This window comes from Lepidochelys kempii, chromosome 2 (genome assembly GCF_965140285.1).
Source record: "Lepidochelys kempii isolate rLepKem1 chromosome 2, rLepKem1.hap1, whole genome shotgun sequence".
In the NCBI taxonomy this organism is placed as follows: Eukaryota; Metazoa; Chordata; order Testudines; family Cheloniidae; genus Lepidochelys; species Lepidochelys kempii.
The window spans coordinates 167,767,672-167,794,997 of NC_136381.1; the positions used below are offsets into that span (position 1 = coordinate 167,767,672).

General features: G+C 43.7%; 1 protein-coding gene across 2 annotated transcripts in view; it reads left to right on the top strand.

The window, feature by feature from the left end:
• Nucleotides 1-27,326, top strand: part of DDC (dopa decarboxylase) — a 124,291-nt gene that overhangs the window by 30,957 nt on the left and 66,008 nt on the right. For both annotated transcript variants that reach the window (XM_073332726.2, XM_078851674.1), the window contains exons 4-5: nucleotides 14,409-14,522; nucleotides 16,814-16,933. In XM_073332726.2, coding sequence (XP_073188827.2) covers nucleotides 14,409-14,522; nucleotides 16,814-16,933 — 234 coding nt within the window. The remainder of the gene's footprint in view (nucleotides 1-14,408; nucleotides 14,523-16,813; nucleotides 16,934-27,326) is intronic.

Below are 27,326 nucleotides of genomic sequence, written 5' to 3' on the forward strand. Positions count from 1 at the left end.
CTGGGGTTACTTCTGAAACTTACATAGCCTCTTTTGAGATAGATAAAGTTCTTGTGACTGGGATAATACTAAATATGGAACCAGTGTAGTGTAAACTTGATTAGTTAGTATATTGTTGTGATAAATTTGATCCCTTTTCATGTGCCAGTGTAAATATTTGTCCATCTGATACACTTTATCTGAACCGATTACTGTGGCACCTGCTGTCTTTTCACAAGCAAACCGAACTCAGTGGGAGTCTTTCCATTAAGTTCAAGGATCAAGCCCTAAACACAGCTGAAATGCCCACAGCAAAAGCACTGTGAGTAAGAGAATTTGTGACCAAGGCGTGGAACTATAGCTCACAGTTACCCAGGTAGTCTTGTCTCTGTATACACCTATACTGAGCAATATAATTATGTGGGTGTTTAGGTTTAATCCTATATATGCACTGTGGAGCAGATGCTCAGCTGATGCAAATTGTCACAGTTCCATTGATTTCAATGCCAATTACACCAGCTGCAGATCTGCCACATAGATTTTTATATAATTAATGAAATTTAGAACTGTTCAGGAATGGGAATTTCCATTCCATGAAAAACTTTGAGATTTTGAAAATTGTTTATTTTCCAATTCAGAATAAAATAAAAAAAAGCTTTGAAATTTTCTGCAAAAAGGAATTTTTTTTAAAACATCATTTTGGATCATTTGGAATGTAAAGTTTTGATAAATGTTTCATTCTGACTTTGATTTTTTAAAATAAATTTCAATTTCAATAGCATCATCAAAACATGTAGGAAATTTCATCAAAACCAATATAGTCCTGATGAAATGACATTTTCTGATTGAAAAGCCAATTATATGAAATGTAATGTTATTTTAATCACATAAATGCCAGACATTTCTGAATCAAGGTTCCCATAGTAAGCTTGACTCTGCATTACTTGTATATATTAATGACAAAAGTCTCTCGAAATATTGGCCAAGGTAGTCCATTATTAACCAAATATAGAATAGTAAAAATTGCCTGTACTTTCTTTAAACAGAGACATATGTAACATTCTTTGTTACTCTGGGAACAGTTTATCAGTTTATTTTTTTAGGATTTTTTTAAGGTGGAGGGAGATAAATTGCATCTTATTTCCCTTCTCATCTCAACCCTTCTTCACCCCAAAATCGCTGAAACTCCTTGCAATAATACTGGGTTTGTAGACAGTATTTTTCAATGATAGCAGTCAAAACATCTTACAATTCGCTATATTTGCTGTATTCTTTTTACCCATGGGGGAACTGAAGCCCAGAATGGTAAAATGACTTGACTGAAGTCTCACAGCAGGTCAGTGGCAGAGATGAGACTGGAACCCAACTGTCTTGTCTCCCACTCCCATGCCATATCCACTGTAAGGATAAGACCAATGTATTTTGGTGGGTCTCTGTGGCTATCCCTGCCACACAGACATTCCCTAGGCAAAAAAATAAAAACGGTGGCTTCACTGAAGAATGGCAAGAATCAGTGGCAACGTATGATAAGTATAGAGTGTCTATTCCCCTCAAGGTTCACACAATAGAATAGTAGGGTTCTGTGAGTCAATAGGGGTAAACCTTCTTCTGGAAACACCCGTATATTAGTTAAATTGGAGAGGGATCTTCAAAAGAGAGTTTTCACAATAAAATCATGCATAGGTGCCAACTCCATTAGTGGGTGCTCAGCACCCATCGGCAGTCCCGCCAATCAGCTCCGATCAGGAAAGGGGAGGAGCGAGAGTGGGGTGTAATCGGAGGAGGGGGTGGGGCAGGGGCAGGAAGAGGTGGGGTGGAGCTTTGGGGGAAGGGGTGGAGTGGGGGTGGAGCCTGGGGCAGAGCAGGGGTGGGGCACCGCTGGGGAAGTGAGGAAGCCTGCACCTGTAAGATCATGGCTATTTTTTCCACTTTAAAACAAATCCCTCCTGCTTTGTGGTGACCAAAATGATTCAGTTCAACAGTAGGTACACCCACGCAACAAACGAGGATTTAATCCTTGTATGAAAGGTCTTTTGCTGAAGAAAGAACATCACAAAAAAACTTGGCACGGGTTAGGGGAAATCCAACAAATAAAATGTATTTGAGCAGCGTCAGGCTTAGTGTTGTTGAACCCAAGGCATTTGTAGCAACGTCTCTTTCCTCAATCTCTCTCTGACGGTTGTTTATCACTGTGAGGCTGATAGTAAAAGAAACATCTTCATCACATTCTTTGTGATATTTGCCTAACTGTCTCAATATCCATGTGGCAACTTCCACAGATGCACCTTGGCTTTTTCAGGGATAACAGCCCCCCCCCCCCCAGGTCAGAATTATTGTCCTTTTTCTTTTCACTGTGTGGTGCAGTTAGAATCTACTGTGTTTCATCAAGTAAATGGCTTGTAGCTAGTAGGCAGTTTAACTTGATTAACCCAAGATGAATGTCACATCGTTTTAAGGATCACGCAGGATTATAGCTCTGGTGATAATCACCTGCATTGCTGGCTGATTATGAATGTCACCATGAATCTGTGCATGTGGGTCTGAGACTGGTGACCATGGGAGTTTTTATGCTAGGAAGGAGCAAGCCTTTTACTGGAGTTTCTATGGCATTCATTCTTCATATGAATCTTTCAGCTTGTAATATTGTGTGCAAACCACTGGGAAACAATTTGTATTAATGCCACATGCAGCTTATGGGTGTTTTCATGGAAAAGGCTGCAAATGAGCAATATAGTTTTTCATATCTTAAATATTTTTGGGAAGGCTTATAGCTCAAGCCCTCCCTGGTCCCTCTGAAGACCCTAATCTTACCCTTGATCAGCTAGAACCTGGGGTTTGAGATTTCTGGTTTGTTTGTTTTTAATGGTTAGATTCTGGAATATTTCAATGTGTAGTGTGTATTTAATTAAAGATGTATCTCCTATTGGAAAGGGATTAGGTGACATAATTGGCCTTTCCCTTCTTTAAGTGAGTGTATTTATTGCTTGTTGCACAGCTCCTCATCCTTTTTCACAAACCTCCTCCCATGTAGCTGTTGAGTTGTACTTTGAGGCAATATTACCCATGAGGCATGCCAGGGCTATTTAAAAGGCTTTAAAATGGGGGAAATTAAGGGGCTAACAGATGGTACCAGGCGACAAGATGCTGCTTTCAACTGGTGAACTTGGAAAGTACAGTATATGCTATAAATGCTCTAAGTGATCACTGTCAGAAAGGCAGGATCCCTTCCTTTCACAGAAAGTAGAGGCCTGTCTACACTACAAAATTAAGTCGATTTTATCTAATTCGACCTCGAGGCTCCGAATTAATTAAGTCGATTGTGCGTGGCCACACCATGTCTCAATGGAGTGTGTCCTCGCTAGCAGTGCCTTCCTCAGTACACTAAGCAGTGCATTGTGGGTAGCTATCCCAAAGTACAGCTTGCCTCAGTGTGTTTTGGGAACTTTGTTCAATGCATCATGGGACCAAAACATTGTCACAGCAGAGAATGGGTACACTGCATTGGCATCCCATGATGCACTATGCTCAAAGGCAAACAGCCCTGTGGTTTTTGTGCCTTAAAACCGCCGCACATATTCCAATACCCCAGAAGCATGGAGCCTGCTCAGTTGTGCACTCTTGCTGTGAGCATCTCAAACACCTCACGCTTTCTCCTGCAGTATTTCCAGAGCCGAAGTAGGGTCCGCCGTGTGGAACATAGCGATGTCCTGCAAGCCGCCCTGCTGCAAGCCATTGAAAAAAACAATTCACAGTTGCTGCAGGCAGTCACAGAGCAGCTGCACTCTGTTGAGCGCCGTAACTGGTCCCGTGAAACAAGCACTGACTGGTGGGACTGCATCGTTTTGCAGGTATGGGATGATGAGCAGTGGCTGCGGAACTTCTGAATGCAGCCACCTTCCAGGAACTTTGTGCAGAGCTTTCCCCTGCCCTGCAGTTCAGCAACACAAAAATGAGAGCTGCTCTGACAGTGGAGAAGGGAGTGGGGATTGTTATTTGGCAACTTGCAACCCCAGACAGTTACTGGTCAGTGAAAAATCAATTTGGAGTAGGTAAATCAACCATGGGAGCTGCTGTGCTCCGAGTGTGCAGGGCCATTAATCGACTTATGCTACTAAGAGTAGTAAGTCTGGGAAATGTGCAGGACATAGTGGATGGTTCCTTAATTGCGGTAGGGTGATAGATGGCACACACATCCCCATCTTGGCACCAGACCACCTTGCCAAAGAGTACATAAACCAAAAGGGATACTTTTCAATGGTGTTGCAAGCACTGGTGGATCACAGGGGGCGTTTCACCGACATCAACATAGGATGGTCAGGAAAGGTTCATGATGCGTGCATCTTTAGGAACTCAGGTCTGTTTAAAAAGCTGCAATCTGGGACTTTCTTTCAAAACCACAAAATGAACATTGACAATGTTGAGATACCTATAGTTATCCTGTGGGAACCAGCCTAGCCCTTGCTCCCATGGCTCATGAAGGCATACACCGGCCATCTGGACAGCAGTAAGGAACAGTTCAACTATAGGCTCAGCAAGTGCAGAATGGTGGTTGAATGTGCCTTTGGTCATTTGAAAGGGTGCTGGAGAAGTTTACTAACAAGATTGGACCTTTGTGAAGAGAACATCCCCATGGTTATAGCTGCCTGCTGTGTGCTCCATAATATCTGTGGGGGGAAAAAAGGGGAGAAATTTTCTGCAAGGGTGGATAGTTGAGACAGATCTCATGGCAGCCATTTTTGAGCAGCCAGATACCAGGGCAATAAGAGGACCACAGCAAGGGGCACTGCATATCCGTGAGGCTTTGAAAAGCCGTTTCAATAATGAGTGACAGTAACGTGAGCGGCTTGTCTGCATTGTGCTTTCCCAAACCTTTACCTGCCTTGTATCACTGTCCCTGTAAAGCCAACTCCTGCCCTGCTTCTACTCAATAAAGAACATTTATTTCTCAAATCCATTTACTTTATTTAACAAAAATAAGTAAAGAGGAAGAACAGGAAAAAGAGGTAACCTTGGGGAAAAGGGTAAAGTTGTAAAGTTGGAACGTGAGAAACATTTTCAACTGTGTAACATAACACCACATTCCAGACCATCAAAGGTCTGAGAATGGTCTCCCTCTGTTCCTTGTACCCTCCCCCTGAGTTAAGTGAAAGGGATAATGGACTTTTCACCCATGCCTCATGGAACACTTCAGGGAGGGTGATTCTGCGCCAGGCGATGCTGGCTGGCTGTCCACCAGGGTCCGCAGGGGGACTCTACCCTCCTGCTTCTGTTCCTACAGTTCAACCAGACGCATCAACATGCCTGCTTGGTCCCTCATAATCCGAAGCATCTCATCCTGCGCCACACACTCTTGCTCATTGGAAGCTTTCCTGCTCTCCATGTCCATGTCTAACTTCTTGGACAGTGAAATCCTCCATGCTCTCAGATCTGTCTCAGCTGTCCCGGAGGCGTTCATTATCTCGGTGAACATGTCCTCCCGTGTTCTCTTTCTCCTCCTTCTAATCAGCAAAAGTCTGCTTTCAGGACACATTTCCAGCTGTCAGTTACGGGGAAAAATAAAGAAGCCACTGTACGTGACTAAAATGTTTCCACAGCAAGGCCGTTTTCATTTAAAAAAAAAACAACCAAACTCTTATTACACTAGGTGCAGCCAGAACATCATCAGAATCTGTAACCTTTCACTGTGCCGTTTTGCTGCTCCTGCCACGGTGAGTTGTGCCCTCCCCACCCCCTGGGTCATAGGTGACCTCACTTTTAATGAAGTTTATGGCAGGTTCATGTCGGGAGCAGAGGTAGCTAGTCGAACAATGGCCCTTCCCCATAGCATCACAGCAAGCTGTTTATGAATAGGGGATGGGGGCGGGGAGGGAACATTTTCACTCCCAAATTGCGGAATCTCTCATGTGGGGCCCCAGTCCCCTTTCAGCCACTTTAAACTACTTGCCGATCCATACCAAGCACAGTAAAGGCACATTAACAGCTGCGTGGTTTGGCAATCCGGAATGGGGGGGGGGGAATGGGGCGTGTCTATATGCCCTTTTTTTCTTATAAGAGCATTTTTAATGAGAACTTCCCCCATTTCCCCTAGGGGACCCTGTGTGATGTGACAATCTCCTGAGGGTAACAGAGGCAGAAAGGAAGGCGATGCTGCAAGTGTCTGGGTATAGACCCGGTCCTTATGCTGCTATGCTGTGTACCGCAATAATGCCAGCAGAATTAATTCAGGAATTCCGTGGGAAACTGTCCTGCCATAGTGGAAGAAATAAGAGTGCCCTGTCTAGAAACCTTCTGCCAAGGATTGCAGCGTACCACCATGAAAATTTCCTAGAGATATCCGTGGAGGATTCCCGGGCTATCCCAGTCCACATAAACAGTCTTTTCTGGGGGCCACCCTCTGCGTAGCTGGAGCGGCCTCTTCTAAGCAGAGAACCACAGCACCTCGTTTTTTCTTCTCAGTAAATAAGCGAAACCACCGAATTTATGTGCCTGCTAAAGTTTAACTGGACTTTGATTGTAACTGTATACTCAACAGAGGTGCCTTCCCTGGCATCACAGTCGGCCACCATGATGTCCTGCGACCCACAGGGCTCCACGGTTAAAAATATTTCCTGGCTCTCTGGGAGAATGGTGCCGCCTCTAGCCTGTCTCCCATTCTCCTCCTCATCCTCATCCACCATATCATCCTCCTTGTTGTCCCTAGACTCATATACCTGTGAGGTGTCCACATTATTTGTGGGGGTGCTGGTAGGATCACCCCCGAGAATCGCATGCAGTTCGTTGTAGAACCGGCATGTGTGGGGTTCAGCACCAGAAAGACTGTTCGCCTCTCTTGCCTTCTGGTATGCTTGGTGAAGTTCTTTTATTTTCACACGGCACTGCTGTGTGTCCCTCGTGTAGCCCTTCTCTCCAATTCCACGAGCGATCTTTGCATAAATGTCAGCATTTCTTCTGCTGGATAGGAGCTCTGCCTGCACAGATTCTTCTCCCCACATGTGGTGTTTAGATGCTGCTTGTAATTATTGGAACTGGGAGCACTGGCTGTTGGGAATCTGAAAGAACAGGAAATGGGGGAGGGGGGAGCTGAGGAGGCGGATTGAGAGCTACCAAGGGTGCAGCAGCAGCTTGGTAAAGAGGTTTTCCACTTTAAAAATAAAGTTCTGTTGAAGTTTGTTAGTACCTTGCGTGGTTGCTACAACATTTTGGCGATGAGAATGGATCTTCTGCCTCTAAACACACCTGCACCCTTTCTGCAAAGCCCAGGTGATCCTCCAATTGCTTTTATTGCCTGGATCCATATGTTTAAGACTTATCTGCTTGCAATCACTGCTACAGAGATTTCTGAAGTAAGAAAGCGTGCTCTGCTAATCCACTGCCTTGGAGCAGAAGGGCAGCGTATATTTTACACGTTTCCCCTTGCAAATGATAAATATGAGACTGCACTCACTGCATTAAAGAACTTTTTTGTGCCAAAAGTGAATGTAGTAGCTAATCGCTACAGATTTTGCCAGCAGAAAACAGGGGAGATTATAATGCAGTATATTGCTTCGCTGAGGAGTCTGATTGTAACTTGTGACTTTGGGAATATAGCAGATGAGATGATTAGAGACCAGCTCATTTGGAAAACAACCAAGCTTCATGTAAGAGAACACTTAATTCTAGAACCACAATTTACACTAGAAAAAGCAATAACCATTGCAACCCAGATTGAGTCAGCTACCGGTGAAGCCAAAATAATGAGCATGGATACAGGAGGCACAGTCCAGGCTTTGCAAATGGCTAAACTGGAAGGGTGATTGTGGATAACCTTCACTACTGATTTCTTGCAAGCATACTGGGCTACACAACATGGCACAACGCAAAGATCACCCGCAGAGTTACTGCTTGGGAAACAGATGAATACTAAACTGAACATTGCTGGATTGTTAAAGGCACGACCTGATGCCCCAACCGAGGATGATGTGAGAAAAACAGTTGAACAGAACCAAGCAAAGTATAAGGCTCTCACAGACAAGCGGCGGGGTGTAAAGGAACCAAAGTTTGAGTGTGGTTCCTTCGTTAGAATATGAAAACCTGGAATTTTATGCAAAGGGGACCATAAATTCACAGCTCCTCTTAAAATCATAGAGAAGAAGGTGATATCGACTTTCTGATGGGCGGGTATGGCATGCTTCTTATCTTACATCTGTCTATGCACCAAGAGTAGATTATGCCAACACCCAGTCTGCATTGGATGACTTCACCATAGTACCAACACAACAAGACATTGCCCTGGAACTGGGGCTTGAGAGACAGACAGCCTGTCAGACCCAGACGACCACCTGTCTGGACTAGAGACTGTTATGTAGTATCTACAGTGTTTTCAGTGTAATATTTCTGCCAACAGTATAGTGTCTTGTTTCATGTTTGTTCCTGTGGTTAGAACAACAATGTTTATTTTAATTCGGAGAGTTTCTTAAGAGAGGAGGGACTGTGGTGTTTAGATGCTGCTTGTAATTATTAGAACTGGGAGCACTGGCTGTTGGGAGTCTGAAAGGACAGGAAACAGGAAGGAGGGAGGGGAAGTTGAGGAGATGGAGTGAGAGCTACCAAGGGTGCAGCAGCAGCTTGGTAAAGAGGTTTTCCACTTTAAAAATAAAGTTCTGTTGAAGTTTGTCAGTATCCTTGCCTGGTTGCTACAACACCACCCAGCGATGAGATCCACCCACCTCCTGTGCAGACCAGGCTGGAGCGCGTTTGGGGCGTGTAGTCTCCATGATCAGCTGTGCTCAAGCTGGCATGCTCCCAATGCTGATCAAACAGGAAATGGGAAATCAAAAATTCCCGGGGCTTTAGCAGGGGAGGAGCTGTTTCCTGTGTACTTGGCTGCAGTGCAGCAGAGTTGAGAATGATCTCCAGAACGGTCACAGATGAGCATTGTGGGACACCACCTGGAGGCCAATTAAGTTGAATTACACAAAGCTGCATCTGCATTACTTCGCAGTTCACCCATGATAATCAAATTAAGCGCTATGCCTCTCGCAGAGGTGGATTACAGAAGTCGACATTAGAGGGAACTTAGGTTGGCGTAAAGGGCCCAGTGGTGTAGACACATATATTAACAGGTCAACTTAAGGCAGCTTCCTTCGACCTAACTTTTTAGTATATGTAAGCGGGGGAATAGTCCCGCTCTTGTGGGGAACTTTCCTGGCTTCTGCACTACCCTGGTGAAGTGGGCTAGCGAAAGGATCTGAGTCCTCGCTCCCACTTCCTTTATCCAGTGACCTCCCTGCCCTTGAGGACTCCCCTTCCACTCTCCTGTCTGGCTGAGTCCTCGTAACCCCAACAAGGCTGGGCCCAGGATTCCTGGGGGGCTCGACCCCCAACCCTGCTGTGGTCACCTAGGACAGGGGCTAGGGTGTCCCCACGCCGAGGTACTCTCTCTGCACTGGGCACTTCTCTGACCCACTGACCATTACATACAATTTAAAGCAAATGCAAGTTATTTAATCAACAATTAATTTTAAAAAGAATAAGGGAAAATGGGAAAGGTTAAAGGAAACACATCAGCCCGCTCTGTGGTAGGGAACATCACAAACAGTGTCTCTGGAATGTCCGGGCAGTTCACAGTCTGTTCCTTCTAAGTCCCTGGCCTCCTGCTCAGGCCCTGGTTGTGCTGTAGGGATGCTGTGGGTTGGACACTCGCTCTGGTGGTGGCCACATGCTCTCAGGCTCTAAGTGGTAGGACCCTTCTTCCCAGTGTCACCCCTGCCCTGTCGGGGTTATGATCCAAGCCTGGCCTGCAGAGCCCCTTGGCTGAGGTGTCTCCCTGTGCTGGGCCTGCTGCCCAGGGTCCCCCTCGGTCTCCCCAGCTGCTCACCGCACCCAGCTCCGGACTGCTCCAGCCCCAGCTCCACCACTCTGTCTCTGCGCTGCTGCTGCTCTGCCTCCAGCTCCCTGGGCTGCTTCTTTGGCCCCTCTGGCTCTGGTTGCTGCAGCTCTGCTTCCAGGACAGGTCTGTTCTGCGGGCTGCTTCTGTGACTCTGCTCCCAGCACTGACCTGCTTCCTGGGCTGCTTCTCTGGCACCTCTGGCTCTGGTTGCTGCAGCTCTCCTCCCAGGGCAAGTCTGCTGTCTCTGGGCTGTGCCTCTGGCCTTCAGGCTGCAGCTCTGCTCCCAGGACAGGGTCTGCTCCCTCTGGGCTGCTTTTCTGGCCCCTCTGGATCTGGCACAGCTCCGCTCCCCAGCTCAGCTCAGGCCCCTGCTCTCTCCTTAGCTCGGCCCCACTCTGTCTGACCCAGGCAATTCCAGCTCACACGGATGGGACCTCCCTGGTCACCTGACTCCCTGATTAGCTGGCCCGCCCTGTCATTCAGGCTGACCTGGAGCATTGGACTCTCTCCATTGTTCCTGGGGACTGTCAGTCTCAGGGTCCTGATTTCCCATAGACCCTTCCCCTTTTAGTACTGGGAGCTAGCCAACTAAAACACCCCACTGACTGTTAGTAAGGGAGCAACAGTCCCCTTACATATAGACCAGGCCTAAAACTAAAAACGTGAGAAGAGGTCAGTGACTTTGGACACCATGGTTTTTGGATGCCCCAGTTCGAGACAGCTTGGGCCTGATTTTTCCAAGTTCTGAGCACCCCCAACTCTAACTGAAGTTGAAGGAATTCTTAAACACAACCCTCCATTACTATTAACTGAAAAGTCAGACCATAGCTCGCTTTGCCTGATTTGGGTGGCCCTGTGTAACAATGTTTCGTCACAAATTCATACAGCTCCTGTCCACCATGATCATATCTTTAATGACAGTGTCAGTCTGAGGATTTGGGTGAAGGAAAGTGAGATTATTCTTTACATACAGTGAATCAGTTAAATATTGGAAAACACAAAAAGGGTTACAGAAACAGTGAGTCTCCTCTCCCACGATTCTCCTATTTCAGAAGTAGAGCCCAACTCTGTGCTAGGAGACCAGGCATAGTTACCAACATTTTAAAACAGTGTATCAGGAGAATATTCTCCAAATAAATGAGAGACCTCTGGGCTGCCAACTGATGGAAGACTTTGTAGACATTCCGGTGAGTTTTAGCTCTTATCCTGTATAATGCTCTAGAATTGTTTATTTGTATTTGTTCTTATCTGGGATTTGAGTGTTATTCTTTACTAAGCATGTTATTATCACAGTACTTTCAAAACACTTTAGACTTTTTGGTATTGTACCTTACTCATTTGTAATTTGAACCTAATAAGATTTACAACAGTTGTGCCCTATATCATATAGATTCTTTTAGGAATTGCTAGCGTCATGTTTACAGTGGTGACATAAGTTAATTCTTAATACTGATGTTGCAAATTAATGTGCTACTATTTCCATATACAGCATTGGTCTCTGAAAATTTATATGTTCTAGCAATTGTACAATTAACTTGTATCAGGACTGCAGTTTTTTATATAGAGGTATAGCATATTTGATACCTCAAAGGTTTTCATTTTGTAGTGAGAAATTGTATAGTGTCAGGTTTGATATTTGAAATGTTTGGATTTTTGTTAGTAACTTTAAAGTTTAGGGAAAGAGTTTTATGGACAGAAACAAAAGAGAGAATTTTTGCTGCTTAGATTTATGCTGCCTTAACAGGCACTAACTGGAAACATTGTTGACAGTTAGTCTCAGCAGTGAGGTCAGGAAATTCATTAACATAGGGAATTCATTTCTCTGAAGTGAGAGCTGAGTCACCTTGCTGTGGCAGTGTGGGAAAGCTCGCATTGCCACTGCCCATGCTGTTCCTGTGGATAAAGAGAGGACTTCAGTCTCCAGAAGCTTTCAGAGGCACTAAATTCACCTGAGATTTTTTTTTTTCCGAATTAAGGGAAGAGGGAAATTTAAAGAAAAAACAAACCCTTCTTTTCTAACAGCTGGTATGGGTGTGGTTCTGGAAGACTGGAGAAGGGCAGACATAGTACCTATATTTAAAGGGAGGAACTCAGGGGACCTGGGAATTATAGATCAGCCAGCCTAACTTTAATACCTGGAAAGATACTGTAACAAATTATTAAACCATCACTTTGTAAGCACATGGAGGATAATAGGGTTATAAAGAATTGCCAGCATGGATTTGTCAAGAACAAATCATGACAAAACAACCTAATTTCCTTCTTTTACAGGGTTACTGGCCTAGTGGATACGGGGAAGCAGTAGATGTGATAGATCTTGGTTTTTAGTAAGCTTTTGATATAGTGTCACATGACATTCTCATAAGCAAATTAGGGAAATGTGGTCTAGATGAAATTACTATCAGGTGGGTGTCATATTTTGGGGGGCAATCCAGGGATTGTGTCACTGCCTACCCTCTAACTCTGGGTGCCTTAAATACTCTGTTGCTGTGGCTCAGAGCCTGGACACCAACAGCCACCAGATAAACGTGCAGTATCCCAAGTGTCTGTGTGCTGTGCAGCCCTGAGTCAGTGCTCTGACCCCAGCAGCCTGCCACAATACACCAGTTCCACCCTGGTTTCCACCAGCCTTGGTTAATCCTGGCAGGGGTGACCCCAAGCACATGTCCAGTCCCAAATTTCCCCCAAACAGTCTTCTCTGTGGTGTTTAGCCTTCTCCTGGACCACTCAGAGAAATATTAAATTCATTTGCTCTATTAATGAGTCAATACCCACAGCTTTCCATATTAATTGATGTTCACAATTCCTTCCATTCAAACACAACACTGAACTGGTTTAGATTAAAATAAAACAAGTTTATTAACAGAACATAAGTGATGCCAAATAAGAGAGAAAGGTGTAGAGATGGTTACAAGCAAGTAAAAGTGACAACATGCATCTAAGAGTCTAAAATTTAATCTAGCAAAGTACAGTCTTTGTTTGTTTAAGACAGTTTCTCTCACCAATTATTCTCTGACAGTCTGCTAACAGTCTGCTAGGGCCTTTCACAGAAGTATGAGGTTCTGGTTTCCTTGTTGTCTTAGGTGAAAGATAAAGATGGACTTTCTCTGTGTCCCTTATATTCCCAAAGAATTGTCTTTGTTCTCAAAGTTAGGAAGGTCTCCTGGGGATTCAATCCCCAGTATCTCCATGGGGTGCAGGAGCCATGTTAATTCTCTGTCTCTCGTGTTCGGGCTTGAGACAACCTCTTCTGGTTTAGCTTGATAGCTCTGTTTATGGCTAATATGTAAATGGAAGTAAATGCCCATTCCCTTGTCTAGGACAGCCTTGTCCTATCCTATCATCTTTACCTAGGCTAGGCTGTCTTAGTCTTAAATATTTTCTAGTGACATTGTACAGAGGGAATTCATAACATCATGTATAAGGTTAACGTGCATTTTACAATGCTATTAATGACCAATGTGTTATTTGTTTTCAAATGGTACCTTACAAGGCACGTTTTGTACAAACATCATTGAAGTCATGTGTAAGGTTTGAATACAGAAGTGCTAGGATCACACATGCCCCCTTACAAAACTGCAGTAGGATCAGCCCCTGGCTGACCCATATGCTTTGGGTCAGAACCCTCCTGCCTGGACAAGGCATCAGCCACAATATTTTCTTTCTCCTTAATATGTACAATCTCCATGTCATGTTCTTGATGCTCCAGCATAGTAGCTTAGAATTAATGTCTTTGGTTCTGTGTACTCAGACTAATGGAGAATAGTCAGTTAGTACCCTGAATTTCCTGTTAAAAAGATAGGCTTGTAACTACTTGGCTGCCCACATTATGGCATAACATTCCTTTTCTATGAGAGCAGTTCTGCTCCATGGGTATCAGTTTCTTGCTTAAGAAAGCAATGGGGTGTTTTGTTACTTCCCCTGACTTCATTAAAACATCACCTAGCCCTATGACAGGTGCATCTCTATAGAGTTCAAACACTTTGTCAGAATCTGGATTGGCCAGAACAGGCTTTTCAGAAAAAATTTTCTTGACCTGATCTTGACACATTTTTTTTTTCTGAAGATTAAAAGACCAAGGGGCGGGGGAACCTGAGAACGGTCTTTAAATATGTTAAGGGCGGTTATAAAGAGCATAGTGATGAATTGTTCTCCATGTTCACTGAATGTAGGACAAGAAGTAATGTGCTTAATCTGCAGCAAGGGAGATTTAGATTAGATATTAGGAAAAACTAAACTTTCTAACTATAAAGGATAGCTAAACTCTGGAATAGGCTTCCAAGGGAGGTTGTGGAATCTCCCTCACTGGGAGTTTTTTTTAAAAAGTCACCTGCCAGGGATGGTCTAGGTTTACTTGGTCCTGCCTCAGTGCAGGGAACTTGGTGACTTCTCAAAGTCCCTTCCAGCCCTACATTTCTATGATTGTGTGGAGCCCAGATCTCTGAACCCTAATCCCTGCTGCCCTTGATAATCTTGAACATATACTGAAAACAGGACAGTTTCCTAGATGTCTGGATGTACCATTATGATAATTAACAGTGACATTTCTTGTCCAACACAGATAACCCACTGGCACAGTCCATACTTTTTTGCCTACTTTCCTACAGCCAGTTCTTTCCCAGCTCTTCTTGCTGATATATTGTCTGGTGGGATAGGATGCGTGGGCTTCTCCTGGGTAAGTTGATCATGGCAGATGTTGCTGTGCAGCACAAAGGCATATCCTGCAAAGATCTAAGCATGTGAATAATTTTACTTGGGGTAAGCAGTCAGTACTGAAGTCAATGGTAAAGTTGACTCATGAGCATAAGTGTTTCATAACAACTATGGAATGACTCTGATAATGACAACCTTCCACCTATGAAAACTTTCTATCCAAAAGATAGGGTGGTCGGTAGTGATAAAATGGGAAAAACACTCTGTCTATTCTCATTTCCTAAAAGGACACTACCAGTAACAAAAAATGAGCTCTCAGTAGTTTTACCATCATGATATCCTATTATTTTAATAAAATGTTGTTGTTATGTGAAAGCAATAGGGGACATAGACTAATTAATTGACAATATAGGAGGAAATAGTGAAATGAATATACAGAAAATCCTGTCAGATACACAATGTAAACAGAAAAATGTTTGTTTTCTTCTAATCTTTCATGTATATTCATTTTAGGTGTCACAAACAACTCATTTTTAAAAATTCTAAAGTGAAGTTACTTTTAAACTAAAGCATCCTTCAAAACAATATTTTATTCTGAAGACAAGGTTTTCCAAGCGGAGTGGTGATAGAGGGAAATACAGGCTCCTGTGTTAAAATAAAATCATTGGCTGGACTGGATGTCTCGGTGGATTGATAATGGTTTATAGAGCCTTTCAACTCTAGATCACTCACTTGAATGCAGCCCAAATCAGCAGGGACTAGAAGTTGTTAGTGACAAAATGGTTGTTTGCTGGCCTATGTGACAAGAATTGATTAATTTATTCAGTTCTCAGTGGGAAAATGGCCACACTAAAAAAACCCATAATCATGACTGGCAGTGTGTACGGCCATAGAAATTGCATAACTCTCTCAGCCCTAGGAGTGGTCTTCCCAGACAGTAGTAAGACAATATGGCCAGGCAGCCTGGCAAAACCTGAATTGCTGCCTTTGTTCTACTTGATTTGCAGATACAATGAGGATCTCACCCTCCTGCACTATCCGCCTGGGAGCTTTCACAGCCCCATAATTGACTTACAAATTAAAATAAACGATGAGGTGATCTAATAAACTCTTCATTAAGCTGTTAATATCCAGCTGTGAGAAGATAGGGTACTGCATTAGGACCCATTCTGTCACTCTTATTCATGGAGAACAGTACCCTATTCCATATTGGTTCTTGTACCTTCCTCATGACCATAGTATCTGAGCACCTTCCAGTAGTACAATAAGTGATGTAACTAATACTGTCTTTGTCACATATGATTCACTTTCTTTCTCATCCTTTCCACATGAAGAGAACTGTGTGTCGTGGACTGTTTTGTTTTTGGTTTGGGGGATTATTTTAAAAATTTATGTCAGTGGGACTGTTCAGAATAAGGCACTACTCCATGTGAGTAAGTGTGTCAGAAGCAGACCCTTAGTTTGACATTTGACAGTCATATGTGTAAGTAAGAATATGGTACAGTGATCTTTTAGTATGTAGTAGGAGTAAGGTATGGGCACCCCCTCATGTGAGCACCGCATGGCTGCTACCTCAAGCAATTTTTCCTGTGATTACTGTCACGCTGTGGTCCCACTAAGCTTTCTCCACTCCCCACTACTAGAAGAGGGAGGAGATAAGGGAACTCCCTACCCTGATCCTGCTGGCTGGGCAGGTGGGATGACTCTTCACTGACACTCTCCTAACTTCTCTGCAGCTTGCTTCCATGATCTGTATAATGTGCCAGGTTGGGCAGAACGCAGGGACACTAATGAGCTCTCCTAATCTGAGTGTAGGGAAATACTTGTGGGGTCTCCAGGGTATGTTTGCACTGCACACTCAGCCCAGGTTCTGACTCAGGCTTGAGCCCAGTCACCCACCCTTCCATCCACATACAAATCTGTCTGACTCAGGTCAGCAAGCACTCAAGACCCAGGTCCTAGGACCCTGCTACAGCGGTGGATCAGAGCATGAGTCCCACTAAGACTCAGGTCCAAGTCCTGCTGTTTTGCAGTGTGGACTCAGGTCAAGCCACAGGCCCACGTCAGAAGGTCTGTGTAGTACAGTATGAACACAATAGCACAGCTGTGAGACCTGGGTCTGGCAACTGTAAACTCAAGTTTACAATGCAGTGTGGATGCTCAAGCATGGACTTGGAAACACTAAGTCCATAAGCCCAGGTTCCAGAGACATACCCTCAGAGACCAATGTTTGGCAACTGTTGGTAAATGTTAAATTTTAAAAGGCAAGCTACTGTAGTCGGTTTATTCCCTTTGTTTCATCCCCCAATATAGGCTGCAAGTCCAGCTTGCACAGAGCTGGAGACAGTCATGCTGGATTGGCTGGGAAAGATGATTAATTTGCCTGAAGAGTTTTTAGCTGGGAAGGACAGCGAAGGTGGAGGAGTCATTCAGGTAAGACAGAATGAGAAAACAGACCGTGCAGTGAACGTGCATGTCCTCATTGTTTAATAAAGCCTTCAAACCAAAGCCCTAATGAAGGGAAGATCAAAATGTTTCTGCTTTGTGGAACCCCTTCAGATTTAACAGAAGCAGAGACAGGCTTTAAGCCTTTGTACAGAGAAACTTTGCATATGATGATTACTTACAACTAAGAGATCAACATCCTTCTGCTCCCAATGAAGGCAATGGACGTTTTCCCTTGATTTCAGGAGTTAGAAAGGGTCCTAATTCACTTACAAAGTCAAGTTCGTGAAACAAACATTTGAATTGAATATCTGTATAATCTCCTGACTTTAGTCTCTCTTATATAGAATATAAGTATAGTCTCTTGACCACCACATTTAATAGAATAAATAGAAGGAAATAGGGTCATAACATTTTCAGTGAAGGGAAGTGTATTAAGAAGCTCAGCTGAGAGTTTGGTCTTTGGTCTTTTTTGGACATATGATGTTTAAAAAGTGAGATGCTGATGTTTTATCAAGAGAAGGTGAACTAGAGAATTGTCTCTGGTCACATGGGTAGCACCTTCATGTGTGTAACAATGTGATACAATGTAACGGGCTATGAGAGTCATATTGTCATTGCTGAAATACGTGTGGTGTGTAGGCACGAAGGGTACGTCCACGGTGTAGCTGGGAGATGTATTTCCCAGCTCAGATAGATGCACACACACTTGCTCTGATAGCTAAAAATAGCAGTGTGGCCAAGGCAGTACAGGTGGCAGCTTGGGCTAGATGCCTGAATACAAACCTGGGATCTCAGATGAGATTGTACTTGAGTGGCTATCCTGTCGCTGCAGTCACACTGCTATTTTTAGTGCATTAGCTCGATCAGAGCTAGCATATGTATATCCACCCAAGATGGGCATTACACCTCCCAGCTGCAGTGTGAATGTACCCTAAGAAATCTCATGATTTCAGGTTGGAGAGTGGACAGGGATATGAGGGGAGAGTTGTACGTGAACTTTGCACTCTTATACAAAATGGTGTTTTCTCATTATCAAGTGTAACCTTACCTTTGAACTATATGGCCTTAAAGATTTTTTCTTTGTTATGGATACTGTATTTACACCCTTAATTCCATCTCCATCTTTTTTTTAAGCTGAGACTTTTCTTTATTGGGCAGTTTTTTTTAAAGTGTAGCTCAGTGACACCCTGATATATATTTCTTAGCCTGGAAACTCGACTCTGGTCAGTCCTAGAGTTGCTACCTTTAGCTCAAGCAAGCACCAAAGTAAACACTACCCTTAGTCCTCTTTGTCTAGCAATTCTCACTCTGTCTGCACTAAGTCCTCGCCACGTGAAAGGTGACAGCATGAGGATATGAGGCTGGCTCTCCCCAATGCACTGTTGTTCTCTTCTCCTCCTGCGGAAGTGAAGAAACAGATTGATAGAGCCAGAAGAGTTCCCAGAAGTTACCTACTACAGGACAGGCCTAACAAAGAAAATAACAGAACGCCACTAGCCGTCACCTTCAGCCCCCAACTAAAACCCCTCCAACGCATTATTAAGGATCTACAACCTATCCTAAAGGATGACCCAACACTCTCACAAATCTTGGGAGACAGGCCAGTCCTTGCCTACAGACAGCCCCGCAACCTGAAGCAAATACTCACCCACAACCACATACCACACAACAGAACCACTAACCCAGGAACTTATCCTTGCAACAAAGCCCGTTGCCAACTGTGCCCACATATCTATTCAGGGGACACCATCACAGGGCCTAATAACATCAGCCACACTATCAGAGGCTCATTCACCTGCACATCCACCAATGTGATATATGCCATCATGTGCCAGCAATGCCCCTCTGCCATTTACATTGGTCAAACTGGACAGTCTCTACGTAAAAGAATAAATGGACGCAAATCAGATGTCAAGAATTATAACATTCATAAACCAGTCGGAGAACACTTCAATCTGTCTGGTCATGCAATCACAGACATGAAGGTCGCTATCTTACAACAAAAAAACTTCAAATCCAGACTCCAGCGAGAAACTGCTGAATTGGAATTCATTTGCAAATTGGATACTATTAATTTAGGCTTAAATAGAGACTGGGAGTGGCTAAGTCATTATGCAAGGTAGCCTATTTCCCCTTGTTTTTTCCTAACCCCTCCCCCCCCGGACGTTCTGGTTAAACTTGGATTTAAACTTGGAGAGTGGTCAGTTTGGATGAGCTATTGCCAGCAGGAGAGTGAGTTTGTGTGTGTATGGGGGTGGGGGGGTGAGAAAACCTGGATTTGTGCTGGAAATGGCCCACCTTGATTATCATGCACATTGTAGGGAGAGTGGTCACTTTGGATGAGCTATTACCAGCAGGATAGTGAGTTTGTGTGTGTGTTTTTTGGAGGGAGGTGAGGGGGTGAGAGAACCTGGATTTGTGCAGGAAATGGCCCACCTTGATTATCATGCACATTGTGTAGAGAGTTGTCACTTTGGATGGGCTATTACCAGCAGGAGAGTGAGTTTGTGTGTGTGGGGGTGGAGGGTGAGAAAACCTGGATTTGTGCTGGAAATGGCCCAACTTGATGATCACTTTAGATAAGCTATTACCGGCAGGACAGTGGGGTGGGAGGAAGTATTGTTTTATGATCTCTGTGTGTATATAAAGTCTGCTGCAGTTTCCACGGTATGCATCCGATGAAGTGAGCTGTAGCTCACGAAAGCTCATGCTCAAATAAATTGGTTAGTCTCTAAGGTGCCACAAGTACTCCTTTTCTCCTCCTAGCTGTGCATCCTTATATGGTGACTTTACCTATATGGCGTAACTGACAATGAGGGATTAAATGATTAACTTGGTGAGGTGGGGGGTGCACTGTGATTTAGCAGACTATGTATTGGTCTGGGAGTTTTAACCAGCCCCTCTTCTCTCTCTCTCTCTCTCTCTCTCTCACCGACTCACTGTGTGGCCTAGGGCAAGTCACTTAACCTACCCGAGTCTCAGTTTTCCCATCTGTAAATTTACCCGCCGTGGGAGAGTTTTGAGACACAATGAATACGTCTCAAGCACTTTGAGATCCATTAGTAAAAGGTGCTTTGTAAATCCAAGTAATGTTAAAGTTCCATAGTGTGGCAAAGTGGTAACAAAACTCAGAAGTACTTGTCTCCTATCCTTCTTCTCCATCCAATAGGGCACACACTTCTCCCATAATATCTAGACTCTCCTACAAGATCTAACATTGAGGAAGGATGGCTTTGTTATTAGGGAAGTGGACTGGGAATCAATAAGTTTGGGTTCACTTCCTGGCTCTGCCACAGAGTCCCTGGATGACCTTGGGCAAATCACTTAGAGTATCTCTATACTGGAGCTAGACTTACTTGTGTACTAGCATGCTAAAAATTGCAGTATAGCTGTGGCAGCATGGCTAGATGCCCAAATACCCTTCTTGTGTTTCAGATGGAACTGTACTCAGATGGAACACAAAGATGGAACTATACCCAGCCTGCCCCACTGCAGCAGCTATGTTTCTGTTTTTAGCATGCTAGCTTGATGACAGTTAGCATCGGTATCTCTATCTGAGCTGGAAATTACATCTTCAGCTCCTGTGTAGATGTAGCCTTAGTCTTTCTGTGCCTCCATTTCCTCATCTGTAAAAAAGGAGGATTATAGCACTTCCATTATTCATAGGATACAGCAACTCTGATATGGGTGCTAGCAAACTGACATCCAAGTGATATGAGATTCCTAATGTACGCACAAACTACTTTTAATAACTAAATCAAAGCCTTGCATGTCAAAGGAAGCAGTTCTCATTGTAGCTAACAGAACAAAACCAAAAAAAGGAGTTTCTTGCTCTATCTATCTATCTATTGAGATATGATTGCAGGGAGGAGGGGTAGGAACCTTTTTCAAAAAGTTTAAAAACAAGGGGGATTTTTGCTTTGGTTTTTAACCCTCCTATCTCACAAATGCTTCATTCAACCTGCCACAAGCTCTCCAGGAAAATTCTTCTCTGGCATAAGATCCCACATGTATGCCTGAAAACTAATGTTTACCTCATGATATTAGGGTATGGTTAAAAACATTTGCACTGGAAAGCAATGTTCCCTCTAATTTTTTCCATTTATGTGAGGAATAAATTTTGTTATGTGCACCAAGGTATGTGCAGATGTGCACCACCAGTAGAAACAAAAAAAAAATAGATATAATATATAGCTTTTTAAAAGTTACCATCGGGATAATTACTCCAGCCAGGTTAGGCATTTTAAAACTCACACTTAAATTTAATTCTTTGAGTAGTAAGAGAAATAAAAATTATGAAATGCATATACCAGTCAAAACACTAAAATAACACACTTCGAAAGAATAAAATTACAGAGACTATATGTGCATTGCAGGAAATACCAAGAAGTAACAACAACAACAATAAGAGAGAGAGAGGGAGAGAGACAGAGAGACTCTGTGAGCTGGCTGCTGGAGAAGTCTCAGAGACCATGCATGGTGTCTTTAAGAAAGGCCTCATGTCCCTGTTCTTCTCTATGAGCTGAGCTCTCTGGTTGGACTACATATCTCATGATGCAATGAAGTCTCCCCTTCTGGTTGAACAGACATGGTCCATCACGGGAATCATGTGATTCCACAGTAGATCATGGGATGTAATCTGGCCAGGCAACTTGGCCCATGGAGGAGAATGGAAGCATGAGGCATTTGAACTACAGCTTCTAGGAAGCACTGTATCTACTCAGGGGGACACAGACTAATGACAAACCAGTATGAAATTAAATGTTTTTATTCAGCCCAACAAAGTGAAATGAGCCATTTTGATCCAGGAATGTTGAAATATTTTATTTTGACAGGAAATGTCAAAACAAAATGTTTTGAATTGAAAATTTTTGGAGCTTTCCATTCCATGAAATTTTTTTTATTTCAGCTGTGTGTTCCAATTCAAAGTAAAAACAAATGGAAAATATTGGAATTTCTCTTGGAATGGAACTTGCTACTTTTGCCACAGTCTAGCTGGCAGACACAGCAACTGTTTAATGCCATGCAGTAATGCTACAGGGTACTTTAGCATTTGGGAGTGAAGAATAACTTCAAGTTGAACACACACAAGGATTTGGGATGTGGGAGGGGAAGGGATAGCTCAGTGGTTTGAGCATTGGCCTGCTAAACCCAGGGTCATGAATTCAATCCTTGAGGGGGCCATTTAGGGACCTGGGGCAAAAATTGGGGATTGGTCCTGCTTTGAGCAGGGGGTTAGACTAGATGACCTCCTGAGGTCCCTTCCAACCCTGATATTCTATGATTTTGAGTGCTAATTATGAACACTTAAAGCTCTGCGAAAAGGGTTGAAAAGGTTTTCCTTAAACTTCACTCAAAAACATTCAACATTTTGTTACAGGCTATTTTTAAAATGTCCACCTCTTAACAAAGAAGAAGAGCACTATAACTACAGTAATAGAAAAGAGTATTCAAGAGTGTCCACCGTATATAACAGAGCAGAGTATAGTAGAAAGTCCATTGACAGGAGCATTTGTTAAAGAAACAAATATGATTTTAATAAATACACTTTATGCAACAAAATGAAATATATAGGACTAAAATGAAGCTGTTTATAATTTAGAAACTAAAAGGTATAATGAAATTAAATAATCCAATTAGCAGAGTAAAACTCCAGTGCAGCAAAAGGCAAAAATCTATTAAAAAGTTGACCTGCTAAATGAATATTGGCTACATTTCCCATATAACAAACAACAAAATCCAGGCAACAATAAAATCTTCTTACAAGGATAGACCTGCTGGTTTGTATGTGTGTGTAACAATATGTTGTGTTTCAGAAGCTTGTCCATTAATGCTTGTTCTCCCTTCAAACTCACTGGTATGTGATCTCCTCAGTCAAAAATATACTTAACACAGCTACTTAAAGACAGTCAAGATTTTTGGCTCAGCTGTGTTGTCCTCACTTACACCAGTGTAGATTCAGAGTTATTCCATTCCGACCCCAATGCCGTTAGTTGTGTTAGGAGTATTTCCATTAGGATGACTATGGGTTTTGCATGTACGTGAAACCAACCTTTCTTCATGGGTCTCAACAGCATCAATTTTGTTCTGACGACAGCAGGCAATTATGCCTGTTGTTTATCAGCAGCAAATGTCACCCTTCCCAACTGACAACACTTGATGGCCTGTAATTTTGTAAGATACTGACGATCGTTCAAATTTAGGAATCAAAAGTGAGTGTGAGCTCCGTGCTGCCGCTTGAGATAAGGCAATTTGTGCTGCTGATCCTCTCGCTCTTGAAACAATAATGATACAAGTAAGAGAGGGCTTAGCAAAGATAACGTGAATGTGAGGCTGCCAATCATTCCCTGAGGCAAACAACGATTATTGCAGTTTTATATAAACTGGGGCCTGTGAAAACTGGCTGTTAATTACGTTTGAAAGACCACATCGATACAAAACACTTTCTTACTGTGTACCAGGTGATCCTTGAAAAAGCCAAAAGATGAAAAAAAATTTCAGCTCAGGGCTCTGGTGGACATGAGCATCAGCTCTCGCCAATATTTCTTCCGCCTCTTGAGCCTGCTCACCATGGCAACCTTTGTTTGCTTGCAATAAAAGGGAAGGTATCATCACTGTTCACTTAGCATAGAGTGTAGCTTTAAAGAAAAAAAAGCGCTTTTAAAAACAGCAAGAATGGAAAGCAACCTTCTCACTAGAACTTGTGTGAACATGCAATATATACAACTCAGTTTTGCCTTCTATATAAACAGATAAAAACTTCATTTCCTTTGTGTTTTACAAAGGTTGTTTCTTCTGCAAGGAGAGGGATTTTAATTCTGAAAGTAAACAGAGCCCCCAAACAAACACACTCAATCCACAGTCCTTGGCCTGGAAAAGCAAACCCTTAATTCATGATTTTTGGTAGCAACAACTGAGGAACTAGAGAACAAAGGGAATATTTTTCAGAATTGTTGGTAAAAGACTTAAGAGCAAAGTGAATATATTAGTTACACAACCCATCAGGCTCTCCGTGCATCAATTTAATTACGAAAAAGTGATTATTACCAATTATAAATAGGCTTGGCAGATTTCAATTTTTGACCTTTTTGTAATTTCAGTGGATAATGTTGTTTATTTTTAAGCATTTTCAATTTAATCTATTTAATTTCTCAGAGTTGTGGGAAATTCTGGGGGAAGTCAAACAATAGGGGAGTTAGTAATTATTTCATGACAGTGGACTTTGCAATTCAAAAAGTTAATACTTTATAAATGTTAAAACACAAATTATCAACATCACATGTCAAACTGTACAAAGAAAATAACCTTATATCAACCTTTAAGTTCTCACACATCCCTTTTTCTTACTTTGTCTATTTGTAAATTTCTGTTATTGATGGAAATATTTGTGTGTGCTCACGCACGCGCATGCGGTCATATTAACGTTTACCAACACTTACTGATAAACATTTCATCCTTCCATGCCTAGTAATAAAGTATATTTTGTAAAACCAGAGCTTATTTTAGGATCCATTTATTTTAGGTACTTATACAGCCCCATTACCATAAAATCATAGACTATCAGGGTTGGAAGGGACCTCAGGAGGTCATCTAGTCCAACCCCCTGCTCAAAAGCAGGACCCATCCCCAATTAAATCATCCCAGCCAGGGCTTTGTCAAGCCTGACCTTAAAAACTTCTAAGGAAGGAGATTCCACCACCTCCCTAGGCAACGCATTCCAGTGTTTCACCTCCTAGTGAAAAAGTTTTTCCTAATATCCAACCATATTATCTAAGTACCTTGAAGTCTTTACTGTAGTTAGCCTCACAACACCTCCATTCTACATATGAGAACTGAGGTGAAGGGAAACTAAATGACTTACCCAAGTTCACATTCTGTGGTAGGTCTCCAAGTCTCCAGCTAGTGTTTTAATCATTGAAGGCATTCTAAACTACCTAGTCAGGAACAAGACCACTCCTCAAATACTGCAAGTGCCTGAAAGTTTCTACAAGTTCTTACCCATTTTATTGATGAGGGAAACTGAGGCACAGAGAGGCTTCGGCCAACCAACTGTGTTGCACCCAAGTTTGAAAATGTCAGTTTAAGTGCCCAAAGATGATGCAAGTGTGTGGCAGAGCCAGGGTTTGAAGCCAGATTTTCTGAAGCTCAGTTGTACTCTTGTTACCACATCGTGCTGAAAATACTGTAGAACAGTGGTCTCCAACCTTTTTATGCACAAGATCACTTTTTGAATTTAAGTGCAACCCAGGATCTACCGTGCCTCTTCCCCAAGGCCCTGCCCTTGCCCCCCCCTTCGCTGAGCCCCTGCCGCCCGCTCACTCTAGCCCCCCCTCCCTTGGTCGCTTGCTCTCACCCATCCTCACTCACTTTTAGCAGGCTGGGGCAGGAGGTTGGGGTGCAGGAGGGGATGTGAGCTCTGGGCTGAGGGGTTTGGAGTATAGGAGGGGGCTCCTGGCTGAGCCTGAGGCAGAAGGTTGGGGTACAGGAGGGGGCTTAGGACTGGGGCAGGAGTTTGGGTGTGGGAGGGGACTCGGCTGGAACAGGGGGTTGGGGTGCAGGAAGGGGTGTGGGCTCTAGGAGGGAGTTTGAATGCAGGAGGCTCAGGGCTGGGGCAGGGGTTCAGGCTCCGGCCAGGCGGCACTGACCTCGGGTGGCTCCCGGAAGTGGTGGCACGTCCAGCAGGAGCTCCTAGGCTCAGGGGTGGCCCATGCGACTCTGCATGTGGCCCCTACCCACAGGCACCACCCCTGCAGCACCCATTGGCTGCTGTTCTCCATTCCTAGCCAATGGGAGCTGTGGAGTCAGCACTCAGGGTAGGGGCAGCACACAGAGACCCCTTTGCTCCCCCTGCGCCTAGGGGCCACAGAGACATGCTGGCCACATCCAGGAATGGCGCAGAGCCAGGGCAGGCAGGGAGCCTGCCTTAGCCCCACTGTGGCACTGCACTTTTAGCAGCTTAAAATTTCCTGGATTGGCTTGAGTAGCCTCTGGGAGATCAAGCCCAATTCCGGGAGACTCCCGGCCAAACAAGGATGTAAACGAGGATGCAACCCTACTGCAGGGGGATGTAGATGAGACATTTTCAAAGTGGCATATTGCATTTGGCAAATGCGTGGGGCCTGATCCTGTCCCTATTGAGGCTGATGGCAAAACTGTCATTAACTTCAATGGGAGCAAGTTTGCAGTTTTTAAAAAAGTTTGTAAGATGCAGATTGTGGCTGACCCTTAGGCCTGAGTCAGGATGGAAGTTGAGGGTAATAGGATCCAAGGATCTCTTGATGCCAGTTGGCCAAAGAGCGTCACATAAGAATTTCAGGGATCCCCTGGGTCTGGTACTGTGTTTACATTCTAGCTTACCAAAGAGTGTCACATAAGGTTTCTACTAAAAGCCTATGTCACACTGATTATCATAAATCTTTGCTAAATGTATATGTGGATAATGTGTAAGGACATATGTAGAGGAAATTATGCTCCTAAGGCCTTGTAGTTAAAGGCAGGGCACCCAGAGGTAGCAAGCCTTAGGTCAGGTTCCACCAGACAGAAGATGGAAGACATTTATCTCTCTGGCTGACCATTGTGTGCCTTACAATGAGAGTCGATTTGCATAATGAGTCAAATGTGAATAAGGGGATTGTGGGGACTTCAGAAGGAAAATTAACAGGAAGAGGTAAATGGGGATGGCGTGGGCAGGAACCCAGTTTTAGAATGAAGAACAAAGGTCTATTCTGGTAAATCTGGGGGTGCAGAGAGATACCCTGGCATCCTTCATCGTGGAGGCAAGCTGCCAGTGAGTTTGGGCTCATGAAAGAAGGGTCTCTGCATGCTGATTGAAAAACACAGTGAGAAGGACTTTGGGATAAGCAGTCCTCTGTTAGACTAGTGGGCATCTTGTTAGTTGAGTTTAGCCTCAAAATGCATGTTCTGACTTTTTTATATATATATAAAGAACACTTTTTTCCCAATATTTCTGATGGCTATCATATGAATTTCTATTCTTTGTTAAATAAACTTGTACTTGCTTTCTCTATAAATAAATCTCAGTGCTGTGTGTTAAGTGGAGCTGTGTTCTAAGGGGTAAGTAGCCAGCTGCGGTGTATTGTTCCTTTGGGGACAGCGGGTCTAGTAATTCTGTGAGTGGCCAGTGCTTAAGGGGCTGGACACTGCAGACAGATGCTCGGAGGACTCAGAGGTTGGAGTGTGCCTATCGCTAGGCGGGGACAGTGGAGCCCGCCTGGGTTGAGGGGAGTGCTTGTGTTGCCAGTGCCTGGGAAAGTCAGGGAGCTGACTCCTGGGAGGTACAGACAAGGCTTCCTCACGCTAAGGGCAGGTGGAGCAAGGCGCCTCAGAACTCTGGGTACCCCAGGAAGTGTCACAGGTA